This window comes from Marmota marmota, unplaced genomic scaffold (assembly GCF_001458135.2).
Source record: "Marmota marmota marmota unplaced genomic scaffold, marMar, whole genome shotgun sequence".
Taxonomy (NCBI): domain Eukaryota; kingdom Metazoa; phylum Chordata; class Mammalia; order Rodentia; family Sciuridae; genus Marmota; species Marmota marmota.
Genome location: NW_025999925.1, coordinates 7207975 through 7222908, shown reverse-complemented (window position 1 = coordinate 7222908; position 14934 = coordinate 7207975). Strand labels below are relative to the sequence as shown.

General features: G+C 33.7%; 1 protein-coding gene across 3 annotated transcripts in view; it reads left to right on the top strand.

Moving 5' to 3' along the window:
- Homer1 (homer scaffold protein 1) overlaps window positions 1-14934 on the top strand; it is a 141092-nt gene that overhangs the window by 55555 nt on the left and 70603 nt on the right. For 2 of the 3 annotated variants that reach the window (XM_048800189.1, XM_048800188.1), the window contains exons 2-4: window positions 257-413; window positions 5187-5318; window positions 9769-9876. In XM_048800189.1, the coding sequence (XP_048656146.1) occupies window positions 257-413; window positions 5187-5318; window positions 9769-9876 (397 nt within the window). The remainder of the gene's footprint in view (window positions 1-256; window positions 414-5186; window positions 5319-9768; window positions 9877-14934) is intronic. The other variant, XM_015497837.2, reaches the window with a different exon arrangement.

Genomic DNA, 14934 nt, shown 5'->3' with positions numbered 1-14934 from the left:
TTCCACTGTTTTGGGGTCTCAGTGAAAGACTGAAAGAATGCCACAGGTCTTAATTTTGGAGTTACAAGTAGTAGAGTTTAGTGTGTAGGTGAATTCATGTATATACAATCTCTGAATAAGATGGACTATAATGGGGGGGCGCGGTATGTGGGTGTTGTGTTGACTAAACAAAGTCACCTTACAGTTTTCATGTTTTCTCATCCTGTGGAGTAAAACTGGCTGCTTTCAGTTTGTCGTTTTCTTTTCTGCTATGCAGGGAACAACCTATCTTCAGCACTCGAGCTCATGTCTTCCAGATTGACCCAAACACAAAGAAGAACTGGGTACCCACCAGCAAGCACGCAGTTACTGTGTCTTATTTTTATGACAGCACAAGAAATGTGTATAGGATAATCAGTTTAGATGGCTCAAAGGTAAGTTACTCTAAATAATCTTGCTGTTTTGCTTTATATAGCATAGCATTTCAGTTTTATTCAGATTTTATCTTCATTAAAATATTTCTTTTTGAATTTTCAGAACTTTAAAGAAACAAAACTGATCATTCTTAGAGTAGCTACTTTTTTTTGTTGTTGTTCACTGCATTGCTTGAATTAACCATCTGATGTTGAATTATATGCCACAAATATTCTACAAATTTAAGATCATTCATTTTATTTAATATTCATTGCATATCTCTTTTGTGTCAGGCACTATGCCAGGCAGTGTGAGTAGAATGAACATGATTGAGAATTCTAGGATCTAGAATTTTTTTCATATGTACTTTCATATTAGTTTTTTTTTTTTTATTACTACAACAAAATACCTGACACATGCTTCTTATGAAGAAAGAGGCTTATTTAGCTCACAGTTTTGAAGACTGAAAGTCCAAATAGCATAGTTCAGGCTTGATAAGTGCTACCCCTTATTTGCAGTGCTGCTTGGCGATAGCTATGATGGGAATGCACTGGAGAGCAAGTGATTACATCTTGAACCAGGAGCAGAGAGAGATGAGTGGGGCCACACTAGCATAAGAGCACAACCCCAGTGACCTGAGGACCTTCCACTAGGCCCCATCCTTGAAGGTTGATTAGAACCTCCCTCTAGTCTATGAACTTTTGGAAGAACACAAACCATAACCCATGGTAACTTCTTTAGACTAGTAGGCAGTTAAAAAAAATCCCTGAACCATATGAAGTATGTCAATAACAATACTAAAACGGACAGTCCTTATCTAAAGACAAATATATGAACAGAACTTTAAGGTTTTATATTTAGGAGAGGCCAACAGTAACATATAAGAACAAGGACAGCTTGGGTTCAACTTTCACTTCCACCAATTATCGAATATTTTGACTTTGAATATGCCTGGTAGATAGTGTACCCTTCAAAGGGAGGAAAATCTATTTTATCATCAGTGAATTTTATCTAACTGACTTAGATAAAGAAAATCCAATCATCAAATTGTGGATGTAAAGTGTGTGGAAAGATGAAATTCATTCTCTCCTTCAAGCTTCCTTGAAACCATGAGTTTTTGTGAGTCCCCAGAATTTTTAGCAAATCACTATAGGAGTTAAGAGCACAGACTCTAGAGCCATACTGTTTTTGCTAGTCATGTGACCTTTCACAAGGTGTTTAACTTCTGTGTGCCTCAGTTTTCTCATCAGTGAAAAGGAACTAATAAAAACACCTAGATTAGCATTGTTGTGAGGAGGAAATAAATTTAAACCAAATCACAAAGTGTGTTTAGTAATCACTCTAAATACTTTTAAACTAGATTATAGGACCTCAGGGGCTATTTGCAATTTGTGTCTTGTACATAAGTAACATATTTACTTGAATAATTGGTCCTCTTTTCATTTTTACTTGGAGGATTGAAAGGACTTGAGGAAATAGTAATAGTTAATTTCTGTGAGGTGTTATTTAACGAAGAGTTATTTTGCATACTTTGTAACTGGTTTAATGAAATGCAAGAGGTAATGAATGTTATTGTCTCAGGGTTTAGAGTGTTTATTTCTTTTTTAAAAAATATTTTTAGCTGTAAATGAACATAATACCTTTATTTTATTTACTTTTTTTTTTTTTTTTTTATGTTGTACTGAGGTTCGAAATCAGTGCCTCACATGTGCTTGGCAAGCACTCTACCACTGAGCTATAATCCCAGCCTGGAGTGTTTCTTTTATCTGACTTGTACCTTCAATTTCTGTAATATCTTGTCTCTTGACCCAAACCACAGAAATTTTATTAGATTAGGAGGGTTAAATGGTATGCAAAAATGAAGGTCAACTGATGTAGTTCATGTCCAAGAAAAGAAATTATATGGAAGTGATAAATAGTTGCTCACCTTATCCAAGTTAAAATGCTTTGAGTTATTCTCAAGGAAGAAAATTGGTGATTAAAAAAATCCTCATGTGTTCTTCCCTCTGAAGCAATGTGAATTATCCTTTTTGTGTTTCCATTTCTGAATATGCTTTGCTGCTTATAATTATTAGACTCAACTTTTTGAAAGAGTTTTTGTATTCAACAAAACTAATCGTCTGTAGCAGTTATATTTTCTATTACATTTTCCATTCTCTAGCTACTTTTCTAAACTGATGCTGTTAATTACAGCCGTTCTTACAGGAGGAGTTGTTTCTTGATGAGCACTAGTAGTTTACTTGACTAATGAGTGTTTTTCCCCTTCTCTCTCTCACCTCCTTTTCTGTTCTTCCTGATTAAGGTAAAAAGCCTGTAGGTGTCCCTGAGTAGAAAATGTCATTTATTCTTGTTCCTGTACTGTGCATAAAAAGTTTGCTTTAAGGTTTTCTGATCATGCTGCAGAGACATTGCATGGCTGAGAGCCAAGATTGGGGCACTACATGATCTGTAATGACACAGCATTTCTACCTCCTTCCCTTAAAAGGACAAGAACTCCAGGGTTGAGAGACATATTTATTTTAAAGCACTAAATTTTTTTCTTTTAAAAGATTAATAGTAGCATTCTAATTAAAGAATCTAAGAATTAAGTTTTTTAATTATGGAATTATCTGTTGTTTTAAAGTTTCTCTTCAGCGATTAAAGAACATGTAGTACAGAGGCAGGGAAAGATTCAGTGGAGATTAAAGTGAAACTTTAACAAAGCAGAAAGAAATTAATATGAAATAGTTAAAATGGGATTCAGTTACCAACAGCATATTGGTCAGTTTTCTTAGATACCTGTAAAGCCTTTTGCTACTCCCACTTTTTGAGTGTTGTTAAGGTCACATGTAAAATGTAAAAATGTCCTTATTTCCTTGAAAATACTCCCAGTTCAAATGTTCTCCAGAGAACACTGAAGGCCCACCAAATACAAATCAATGCCTGCTATCTGTGTCTGCTTGCCCGCACTCTCCATTACATCTGGTTTCACAGCACTAAGCACTCTCTGAAATTATATTATCAGCTATTTATTTACTTGTGCATTGACTGACTCCTCTTATTATAGAATGACATTCATAATTGCCTTTCATATTATTGTTTCTCAGATTTCTAGATAAATCTATCTAGAGTGTAACTCAAGAAAAAATGTTGACTAAATGATCCCTTACCGATTGTTTATAAATTTTTTCCCTTTAATTTTTCATTTTATGACAGCTCCACAAGTTAGAATAGTTGTTTGCCACATTTTTACAGTTCTAAAATATGCTGACAGAAGCCATTTTGAACTGAAAAGTAAGGTAGCTTATATTAGTGTGAATATATAAATTTTGTCTGGGGACAAGTGCTCTCATATAATAACAATAAAACATCTACTGACTGAGAAAAAGGGGCAAATTTCTGTTTTATCATGTTTAATAAGGCAGTTATCCATGTATTATACATTGTTATAATGACATGGATGCCTGCATGGCATAACTCATAAATATTTTAGGTTATGCCGTTGTTCACATGTTAAACAAATTTAGCTTTGTCTGAAAATGTTTGATTTTCTTCCTACTTTTTAATGGTTAATCAGATGGTTGCTTATGAATTTGATAATGTTTTTTTGGGGGGGGGGTACCAGGGATTAAACTCTGGGGCACTCGACCACTGAGCCACATCTTTTATTTTTGTATTTTATTTAGAGACAGGGTCTCACTGAATTGCTTAGTGCCTCACCATTGCTGAGGCTGGCTTTGAACTTGGGATCCTCCTGTCTCAGCCTCCCGAGCTGTTGGGATAACAAGCATGCACCATCACGCCTGGCTTTGATAATTTATCTTTTTATTATTATTGGAGTCATATTTTAATCTTAATTTTGGAGGTCAGTAGACTATCCAACTAAAAATAATTGTCTTTCTGATACTGACCAAAAGCATGAATTAATATAACTGTTAAATTATGATCACCAAAATTAGTTTTAATAACATGATAAAATGTTAGTTTTTTAAGAAACAGTTAAAAGAGAATGATATTGTCATGACTCTATACTCTTCTATGAGAAAAGAAGTAAAGTTTATTTATTTGTTTATTGCCTTGAGTAAAGGAAAAACTACTCAATAATTGAAAGTTTCAGGTAAATCAGCTTTGAGAAACCCTTGATTATGGGTTTTAGAAAAATAAACATTTTTTTCTTCTGTATTTTCTTTTCCTTTTTTGGTATGTGTGTTTGAATCCAAGGGTACTTAATCATTGAGCCACATTCTCAGTCCTTTTTATTTTTTTTATTTGGAAACAGTGTCTTACTAAATTGCTTAGGGCCTTGATAAGTTGCTGAAGATCATCTTGAACTTGTAATCTTTCTGCTGCAGTCTCCTGAATTGCTGGGATTTTAAGCATGCATCACTGCCTGGGCTATTTTTTTATCGGTATATTCATTTTTGAAAGATTTTTTTAGAGAGTGGGACCTTCCTTTTAAATATTTAACTACTATTATGTCTAAAGGCCTATTTCCAATGAATATCATCCAAAATTAATAAATATTGATCCTAACTATTTAAAGGGAAGAAACTCTTTGATATTTTTTAGATTATAGGAAAATTTATTTTGAATATAAGATGTTAAAATTTTTGATCGACAGATGCCATTATATTTATATTATATTAGGTACCATGTTTCCACATTGTCATTTACAATGCTGGAAACTAGTTCTACAACTGTCTTTATATATTTAACATTGAGACTTACAAGTAATTCTAAATTTTTATGTAACTAAATGTTCCTGTGTTTAAATGCCTGTTTGCCAATTTTTGGCTGCTTGTTTTATTTTTCAGGCAATAATAAATAGCACCATCACTCCAAACATGACATTTACTAAAACATCTCAGAAGTTTGGCCAGTGGGCCGATAGCCGGGCAAACACTGTTTATGGATTGGGATTCTCTTCTGAGCATCATCTTTCAAAAGTAAGTTAAAGTATAAGATCTGAGTGAAAATCATCTTCAGTTCACGTCTTCAGTGTATATTAGCAAATGGAGAGTATAAAATATAGGAGAAATTTGTTTAATAGTCTTGGAACAACTGTAGTGACTTTACAGCAAGAAGAGATCATTGACCACAAGAATGGGATCTTAAGTATAATAAGTTATACTCCATGTATGTATAAAATATCAAAATACACTCTACTGTCATGTATATCTAAAAAGAACTAATAAAAAAATCATTGGATTCTTCTTTCTTTTTTAAAAATATTTATTTAGTTATACATGGACATAATATCTTTATTTTGTTTGTTTATTTTTATGTGGTGCTGAGGATCGCACCCAGGGTCTCACACGTGCAAAGCGAGCACTCTACCGCCACAACCCTAGCCCCTGGATTCTTCTTTCACTTGGAAACTTTATTGTATACATTAAAAATAGCTATCATTTGTTAAGAGAATTTGTGTGGTTAATTATTTGTATAATAGGAAATAAAAGATGGGGATTAATATTTCAGAGGCATTTTGCTCAAAGATTTGCATTCTCAGATGGAGATAAGGTAGGGTAGACACCAGCCTCTTCTGAATGGTGAAAACTGAAGCTGATAGTGATATAGATTTCAGCTTTTATATGACAACAGGCACATATAAATTTTTGAGTTCAGGAAAAATTGTGCTTTATCTGAGTGTAGAGTACTCTGAACTCTCTAATGCAATACAGAGTGGGATCCAGTGGTCACATGAGGACTTGGGTAATACTAACCAAGTAAATTACTTTGGCCAGAACAGCCAATAAAACATGAAACATCACCAGACTAACTACTGGAAATAAAGCAGTTGGCCTTGCTATAAGCAGAAGCCATGCCGTGTTCATACCAGTAGCACCTAGAGTTCTTATGGATATTATACAGAAAGAATATATAAGGAAAAGGAAACAATCTCAGGATATTAAGATGATCAAGAAGATGAATTTTACTCTGCTTTCCATATTTTGCACCCACCAGACCTAAAGATTTATGATAAAACTGCTGTGTTTGAAGTATTCTGTTAAAAAGATAACACCATGTTTGAAACATTTTGTGTATGATTTGGTGTACACAGATTCTGATGACTTGAGAATTAAAATTGTGCAAGTGCAGAGTGACCAGGCTCTTGTAGATGGACACTGTTAATATTTACCTTAAGGGGCTGGGGTTGTGGCTCAGTGGTAGAGCACTTGCGTAGCATGTGTGAGGCACTGGGTTCCATTCTTAGCACCGCATATAAATAAATGAATAAAATAAAGGTCCCATCAACATTTTAAAAAATTACCTTAGCAATTTATTGCAGATATCATTCATATTTTTTAAAATGAGCTTTTAGAAAAGCTTATACTTTAGTGAATATTATACATAGTTCAATAGTTGAAATAATCTACTTTGTTCTCCTTTAGTTATAGACATTTCTTACTTAACACTAATGTTTTCAGGTGTATTAATTATAGTTTGAAGCTCAATTTTAAGACTATTTTAACTTTTGCCTTTGTGATTATTAGTCATTCTCTTTACAATGATTAAAACAAATAAGGGTTATGTGATTTTGTTTCTCTTACGCATGCCTTATTCCAGAAATATATTTCTGGAAGTGTAGTATAGTTATGAGTTTTAGATTCAAAGTATCTCAACATAACATGGAGCATTGCCCTTCCATCAACAATTCCCTTGGAAAATTATGTTTATTCTAACACATTTGTTGTTACTCAGAACCTTTTTAGAACTTTTCTTTTGGAACTGTCTATTAAAACTGGAGCTGAAAATAACACACATACTTCACTCCCCTCCCCGCCAAAAAGAATATTCCACTTGTTGAATTTCTTGATTTTATAGTACAAGAACTAAATTGTGGATTGATTTCTCAAGTAAACGTGCACAAGATGATTTTTAGGCCTAAGTAATTTTTTTTAAATATTAATTTTTTAGTTGTATTTGGACACAGTAACTTTACTTATTTATTTATTTTTATGTGGTGCTGAAGATCTAACCGGGCCTCACATATGCTAGGCAAGTGCTCTACTGCTGAGCCACAACCCCCGCCCCAGGCCTAAGTAATTTTGATGATAAATTCTTTGTTACATCTTTCGAATTACTGAGCAGCTAGCTAATATAGTAAAGGAATAGTTTATTAAATTCTGTCCATCACTGTCTCTTATTTGGTATTTTTGTCTGAGAATGGCTTTTATTTTTCAAGATTTTTTTTCTCATTAAAGTTAGCTAATACTGGGTTGGGGACTCAAGCGGTAACGAGCTTGCCTGGTACGCGCCGGGCGCTGGGTTCGATCCTCAGCACCACATAAAAATTTAAAAAAATAAAGATGTGTCCACCGAAAATTGAAAAATAAATATTAAAAAATTCTCTTCTTTTCTCTTCTCGCTCTCTCTCTCTCTCAAAAAAAAAAAAAAGTTAGCTAATACTTTTAACCAATTATTACTAGTGTGAACCCTGTTATTTTAAGGTAGATTGAATATTGAGAAACATCCCTTAAGCTCCTGGAGGCAAGTCTGATTCATTTATGTATTGGATTTGTAGCTCAAAGAGTGTTAAGATCAGCATCTTGTGAATGTGTTGATCCACAGATCCAGACAAAAATTATGATTTATTTTCCAAGCTACCTTGAGGATTAATTTCGGTGCTTTTCAAATTGTAGGGAACTCAAAGGAATTTATAATCACTTACATAAATGAAGCAAGCATATAAATATTCTGGTTTGTTTTATTAAAAAACCATGAGTGAGTCAAAGCATTACAAGGGTTTGGAGAATGCTCTGAAGACAATTGTAGATAACGCCTCTCAAAACAAAGGGAAGCTTCATGATTGGAAGAAATGTATGGTCGCCTAAGGTTGATTGATGTGAGCAGAATTCCAGCTATACTTGGATCATTAGCCGGCTTACTTAAGTTGTATTTGTTGTTATGGCAACTAAAGCCATCATGTTTTTCTTTTGCTGAAAACTAAAGATATAAAAATAAGCCATAGTATTTATGAAGTTGAAAGGATTTTAAACATAAAATATTTTGCAATGTTAAATTAGCAGAAGAGAAACCATGATTATATAAAGAGAATTTAATTTAAATTGTTTTTCTTTCATTTCCACCAATGTTTAGACTTTAGCTTTGTATTAAATTTTTTTTTTTTTTCATGTAAGAGGATATTCTGTTTCACTAGAGAAGTATAGTAGCACAGATTCAGTTCCTTGGTCTATCTCCCTGGATGTGGAGGTGACAAGGTTAAAATAAGAAGGGAAAGTTGTGATGATGACATATCATAAAATACAGAGATTTTTTAAAATATAGCTAATAGAACTTAGTCTGCCTCATTTTAAAGCCTATTTAAGTCCAACAGTTGGAACATCTTGTTTATGTTTAGCACTGAGTCACAAAGATATAGATTTTACAAAAGAATCACTTTTTCCTTTAATGAATTAAATTTTGACTCTCCTCAATCTCTCAGGGCAAATCAGTCCTTTCCTCCCAAAACTTTCCTTCCCAAAACTGAAATCAGTGCTTGCTTGTGTGAGCTTGTAAAGGAAGCTATAATTTCATATTTTTATTACCAACTCTAACAGGTATTTAAAGTTACACAGACAATTTAGGTTTTTAAATTTAGTTGTTTTGTTACTCTCTGCTAATAGTCATATATTAGCCTCACTTCACAAACATTTAAAATGGGTAATATTTGTAGGCATGATGTTTTATGGTTTTCTGTAGGTTTCTAAGAATTAGTATTTTATGAGCAGAAATTTTTGTTTTGAAATTACCAATCTTAAAAGACCTATGTAGAGTGTATTATCTTTTTCTGGTGGTGTACCTCAGTTGCTTAGAAATATTTGGAAATGAATTTTTATTTGTCAGTTAGTGATAATAGTAAATGTTACTATTTATAACATTGAAAATAAAATGACTTAATTAAAAGCATTTTTTAGTACTGTGATTTTTATAAGTACTTAAGAAATTCAATTTTCTCAGTGATAAACAATATAGTATGCTATTTTTTTTAGTTGTAGATGGATGCAACACTCCTATTTTATTCATTAATTTCCATGTGGTATCGAGGATCAAATCCAGTACCCCACACATGTGAGGCAGTTGCTCTACCACTGAGCCACAAACCCATCCCCTAGTATGCTATTTTTACTAGTTTTAGTACATTATTTTTGAGCAACCAAGGAGGTATATAGATAAGCTAGCTGACACCACATTCTAACTTCATTATATAGTGACGCTTTTGAATGAAAATTTGTCAAAGTATGTTATACCCAATGAATGTTTGTTGTAGGGCTTCTTTTTCATATTATAAGCTATAATTGCTTTGAAGGCTACAGTGTTTGTATGTTAATTATTCAGAAAATGAAAGACAAATACAGTAAAATTGGGCACTGTGAGTTTGGCTAATGTATACAGTCTTTATACATTCAGTTTGCAGAAAAGTTTCAGGAATTTAAAGAAGCTGCTCGCCTGGCAAAGGAGAAATCACAAGAGAAGATGGAACTTACCAGTACACCTTCACAGGTAGTATTTCATTTCTATTTTTATTTATGAGCCTTGTTCATTTCAGATCAAAATTTGTGGAAATAGCAAAATTAATTTCCAAAGTGGATATAAAAATGTACTTTTTTAGTTAATATCTAATGGTAGACAGATTTTTTTAATCAAAGGGAGTATCGAAGATGCTTATATTTGGGAAATTCTGTGAAATATAAAAGAATAAAGAAATATGTTAAGTTCATCAACATTTGAGAGCCAAAATATACAGACCTTAATTTATCTTTACAAAACATTGAAATTTTATCATTGATTTAATGTATTCCTAGCCAGAGGAATACTAAGAACAAAAAATTTAATTTCTCTTTTCTCCCTGTGTTCATCAGTTTTCCTTCACCGTGGCAAAATATCTGACTTAAACAACTTAAAAGAGGATAAATTTATTTTGGTTCCAGTTTTCAGAGGTGTTAGTAGTGTATGATCATTTGACCCTGTTGCTTTGGCCCTGTGTCAACACAGTGCGTCATTGTGGAGCAAACTGTTCCCCTCGTGGCAGGCAGAAAGCAAAGACGGAGAAGTAGTAATTGGAGTCCCAGTATCCCTTGCAAGGCATGCCTCCAATGACCTAACTTCTTTCTACTCTGCCTCAACTGCTAAAGGTTCTACCACCCTTCAACGTGCTGTTAACCAAGCATTTAGCCTATGGGCCTATAAAATCCAAACCACAATGCTACCTTTACTCCTTTTGTGACAATTTGTAATATTTGTCTTGTGTGAATCTTATGGCCCCCAGCAATTCTTGCCCTACCTGATTTACTGTTTTACCCAGTCTTTTTCATTAATGTTTTGCCTGAAAAATAGACTTAGGGATTCAGCAAAAAGGAAGTTAAATAGGATAATCAATAAGTGATTAAGTGGAATAATGGATGATAATAAACAATTGGTCATAGCTTTTGTTTGGTTTGAAGGTAACACACTGCTTAAGAGTATACATTTTTTTTTTTTGGTAGTGGGGATTGAACTCAGGGGCATACAACCATCGAGCTACATCCCTAGCCCTATTTCATATTTTATTTAGAGACAGGGTCTCACTGAGTTGCTTAGTGCCTTGCTTTTGCTGAGGCAGGCTTTAAACTTGTGATCCTCCTGCGACAGCTTCCCAAGACAATGGGATTACAGGAGTGTGCCACTTCGCCTGCTAAGAGTATGAATATTTGAGTCAGAAAAAGACATGTGTCCTTTTTCTGTCACGTTATGATCTTGGGAAAGTTGTTTAACCTAGTGTGTTTGCACATCTGTAAAATGAGTGTTACATTACTTATTTTACAGAATTGATGTGAAGAAAAATATGATAACGACAGTGTCAGGTCATAATTAATAATGTGGGCTGTAGGCCATTCATTCTAAGTATGAATCTTGGCTCCAATCTTTACTACTTTTATGAACTTAAGACAAGTTGCTGTTTTTAGGGGGGGGTTTTTTGGTCTATAAAATGTAAATATGAATGACATATCCTTCTTAGAGTTATTGTCAAAATTAAATGGGGATCAGAAAATGCTTAGTATATATTAAATGAATGCTCAAGAAATATGGACAACTGTTCTTGATGATGTGGTTGTAAAGGTGAGGATAATGATATAAAGGAATAAAATAATATCTGGCACATAACAGTTATCTAGAAAAGACATTTACCTTAATCGTATAAATCCTGAATCAAAATTTCCTGGAAGACTTGTTAAAATACAAATTGCTGAGTCCCACTCACAGTGTTGTTTATTTAGTAGGTCTGATATGGGGCCCAAGTATTTGCCTTTTTGTTACCTTTTCTCAGAGGATGCATATGCTTTTGGTCTGGGGACCATCTTTGAGAAAAATAGTGCTGTGGGTAACCATTCCACCTCCCTAAAGCCTTGAGATGAAAGGAGTCTGGCATTTAGAGCAGTTAGCCAATTCCCCATTCTTAGACTCTTGAGCTAGGATTATACACTTGACTTAGTACATAGAGAGTTAAAGCTGAGATGAGCCTGGAAAGGGACCATTATAGCAGAGGTTAAAGAGACTGTAAGAAGTCTTGATGAGTTTGAAGAGCAGGTAGAAAGAGAATGGGATGGGAGGACAGAAGCATAAGCTCTCTCACCTGTTGGAACCAAAACCAGTTAATAATCTGTTAATTTAAAAAGTCAGTTAATGTGAGAAAGTTAAAAAAAATTACTTTAAAATTTGTAAGTTTAAATCTAATAATATAATTTTTATTCAGTATCTTGATGTAAATACATATGAATGTCAGTTTTTGTCATTTTTCTGCCAGTTGTTTATTATAATATATAACACATGCTATTCAGTTGCCATAAATTGGTTTGGAACAAATGAAGTTTGCTCTTTGTCAAGCATTTAGTGCAACAGGTGGGTACAAAATTCATAAACAGAGTGGAGATTAACCCTATAGCTCTGACCATCATCGTTCAGTTGTTATGCTGTACAATAGGAAAGGAAGAGCATGGGTTAATCTAGAGAGTCAGATTGATTGATTGTTTGATTTTCACAGTGATGGGAATTGAACACAGGTCTTTATGCATACTAGCCAGTGCACAACCACTGAGATACACCCCCAGCTCTGCAATACCTCTGTGGATATTAAAATGGGATTTTAAAAAATCGTGACTCTAGATGGTGACTAAGTATAGGGAATAATTTACAACAGAAGGTTAGGAAATACGTCTTGAGGTCTTGGCCCCATCTTCCTTTATGTGTCTGTTTGCTCTTCTGGTCTCTTGCCTCTATCTCTACTGACTGGAATCTCAAAAATTGTTAGCTCCTCTCCCAGTTTTTCCTGTCAGAGCCTCTGATTAGGAAAGACTGGGGTTCTCATCTTCATTCAAGTATGAAAAACTGGAGTGGAATGGGTCTCCCATGAATGTTAAATGATAAAGGATCCTGTTTACTGTTTTTGTTTTTGTTTTAAGTGATACTGGGGATTGAGTCCCAAGTCCTCATAAATGCCAGGCAAGTGCTCTACCACTGAGCTACATCTATAGCCCTCTTTTTTGTTTCTTGAGACAAGGTCTTACCCAAAGTATGTGCCTTCATGCCCAGCCAATCCTGTCTTACTTAAGTCAAAAAGGAGAAAACTTGAACAGGAATTTTAATTTCAGGCTTTGTTTGGATTAAAGGGAAGGTGATAGTGGTACTGGGTCTGTCTAGGGCGGAAGGACAATGATGCCCCAGGTCCCCACTACTCCGTCTCCCAGAGTTGGTCGTCATAACACCCTGAAGGCTGGTCCCAGAGTGCTGGATACATTAGTTTCTTTTTCACATGATTTAGAATATTCTTAGTTTTTTATTTTTTTCTTTCTTGCCATTTCATAAATTGATAATGAAAAAGAATTCTTACCAAGCATTTCTTGACTTTTATATCTACACTTTTTAATTTTTTTTTTTTAATGATCTGGACATGTCAGTCAGCCTTCTTAATATTCACTCAGATTTTAATTTCCAAAAATACATTTGTATTTATTTTAACTATCATTTTTCTTTTTCTGATTGTAGATTATTTGTTTTGGTGGGAAGCATGGGGAGTTTCCCAGAAACTGTGAGAAGCAAAGTGAGACATAAGTGGTTTTATTTTCTCAAAATAAGATATAAAGATAATAGAGGCCTCATTAGATCTCTTTTTGTTTACATTTACTTTTTTTGCATTTTTCAATTATCAGTGTTGGTTTATATATACATATAGATATGAATACAGACACATGTGTATGTGTGTGTGTGTGTGTGTGTATATATATATCTCAAACATTTTAATTGATATCATGTAAATATCAGCCGTATTAGCTTAAGAATTTCTTCCTAAAGAGCAGTTATCCTTTTTTTCCACAAATTTTGTACTCTAATAATTATAAACCTCAAGTTTTTTATTTTAACTTTTGACTCAAAGATATAAAATGTTGGTTTGTGGACAGAGAAGAGTATTTTTTAAAAGAATAACGAAAGTTGATTATTCAGAAAATTAACACAAACTTTAGATAGAAAAAGAACTAGATATTTAGAATATGTTAAATTAAAAAACAAATTTCACAGGGCTATTTTCAGCATATACACAATGTCTAGAAGTTTTCACAAAACACTTGGCTATTCATAGACTACTTTTGTATAGTTGGAAAGAAAGGGGTTTTTATTTTCCTTTTATGCTTTTATGGAGCCTTTTCTTGTTCCCATGGGCACATATTAACTATTTTTTTTAACTATACTTTGAGTAGATTTTTTGTTTTTCATTTTAGGTATAATTATCTAGGATAACTAAATATCTCTTTAGTTAACAATAGTTAATATTCTAGTTCTCTGAAGAAAAGTCTGCTGCATTGACATGTTGAAATTATTGTAATCTCTATCCCTTTCATCTTCCCCTTCCTTCTCACTTTAATTTGCCTCTGACAGTGGTCTTCCTACTTCTGCAGCATCAATATTCATAGCCTTCCTAACTAGTTCCCCTGCTTCAATTCCATTATGTTTATTTTATCCTGTAGAAACAGGAGTATTTACCCCAGAAGGAGGTAAAAATGTTGCTCCTGTTCCTCTCTCTCAATCCTAATCTCCTTTCGTCCTCCTTGTTCTTCTCCATTGCTTCTGGAAAATTCTTAAATCCCTTAATTGCTAATCCTAGGGATGCCCTTTTAGTTTAACAAGGTAATTTGTTTGTATTATCATTTCTATTAAATAAAATCATGGCCAACTTAACTGTTTAGTAAGTTAGACAGCCAACCTTGATTGACTTAGTTTGCTTTGACCTGTCTGGCAGGGGGAGGGGGGATTGGGGGGCAGACCTGACTTATTAATACCAAAGATGATAATCTCATGTTTTTTTACTGGCTGCTTAAGCTTTCTCTGACTAATTAATATGGCCCATGACTGACCAAGAAGTGTAGTCACTTTGTGGATATTGTTCCTATTATTCACCTAAAATGATTTGACTTTGTTGTAAAGCAATTTAATGTTGTCATACTATACTGTAGACTTTATTCTCTCATGATCTGTTAGTTAATGGAAACAAAAAGAATTTAGGAGAAAGATTTAATAAAGAATAACATT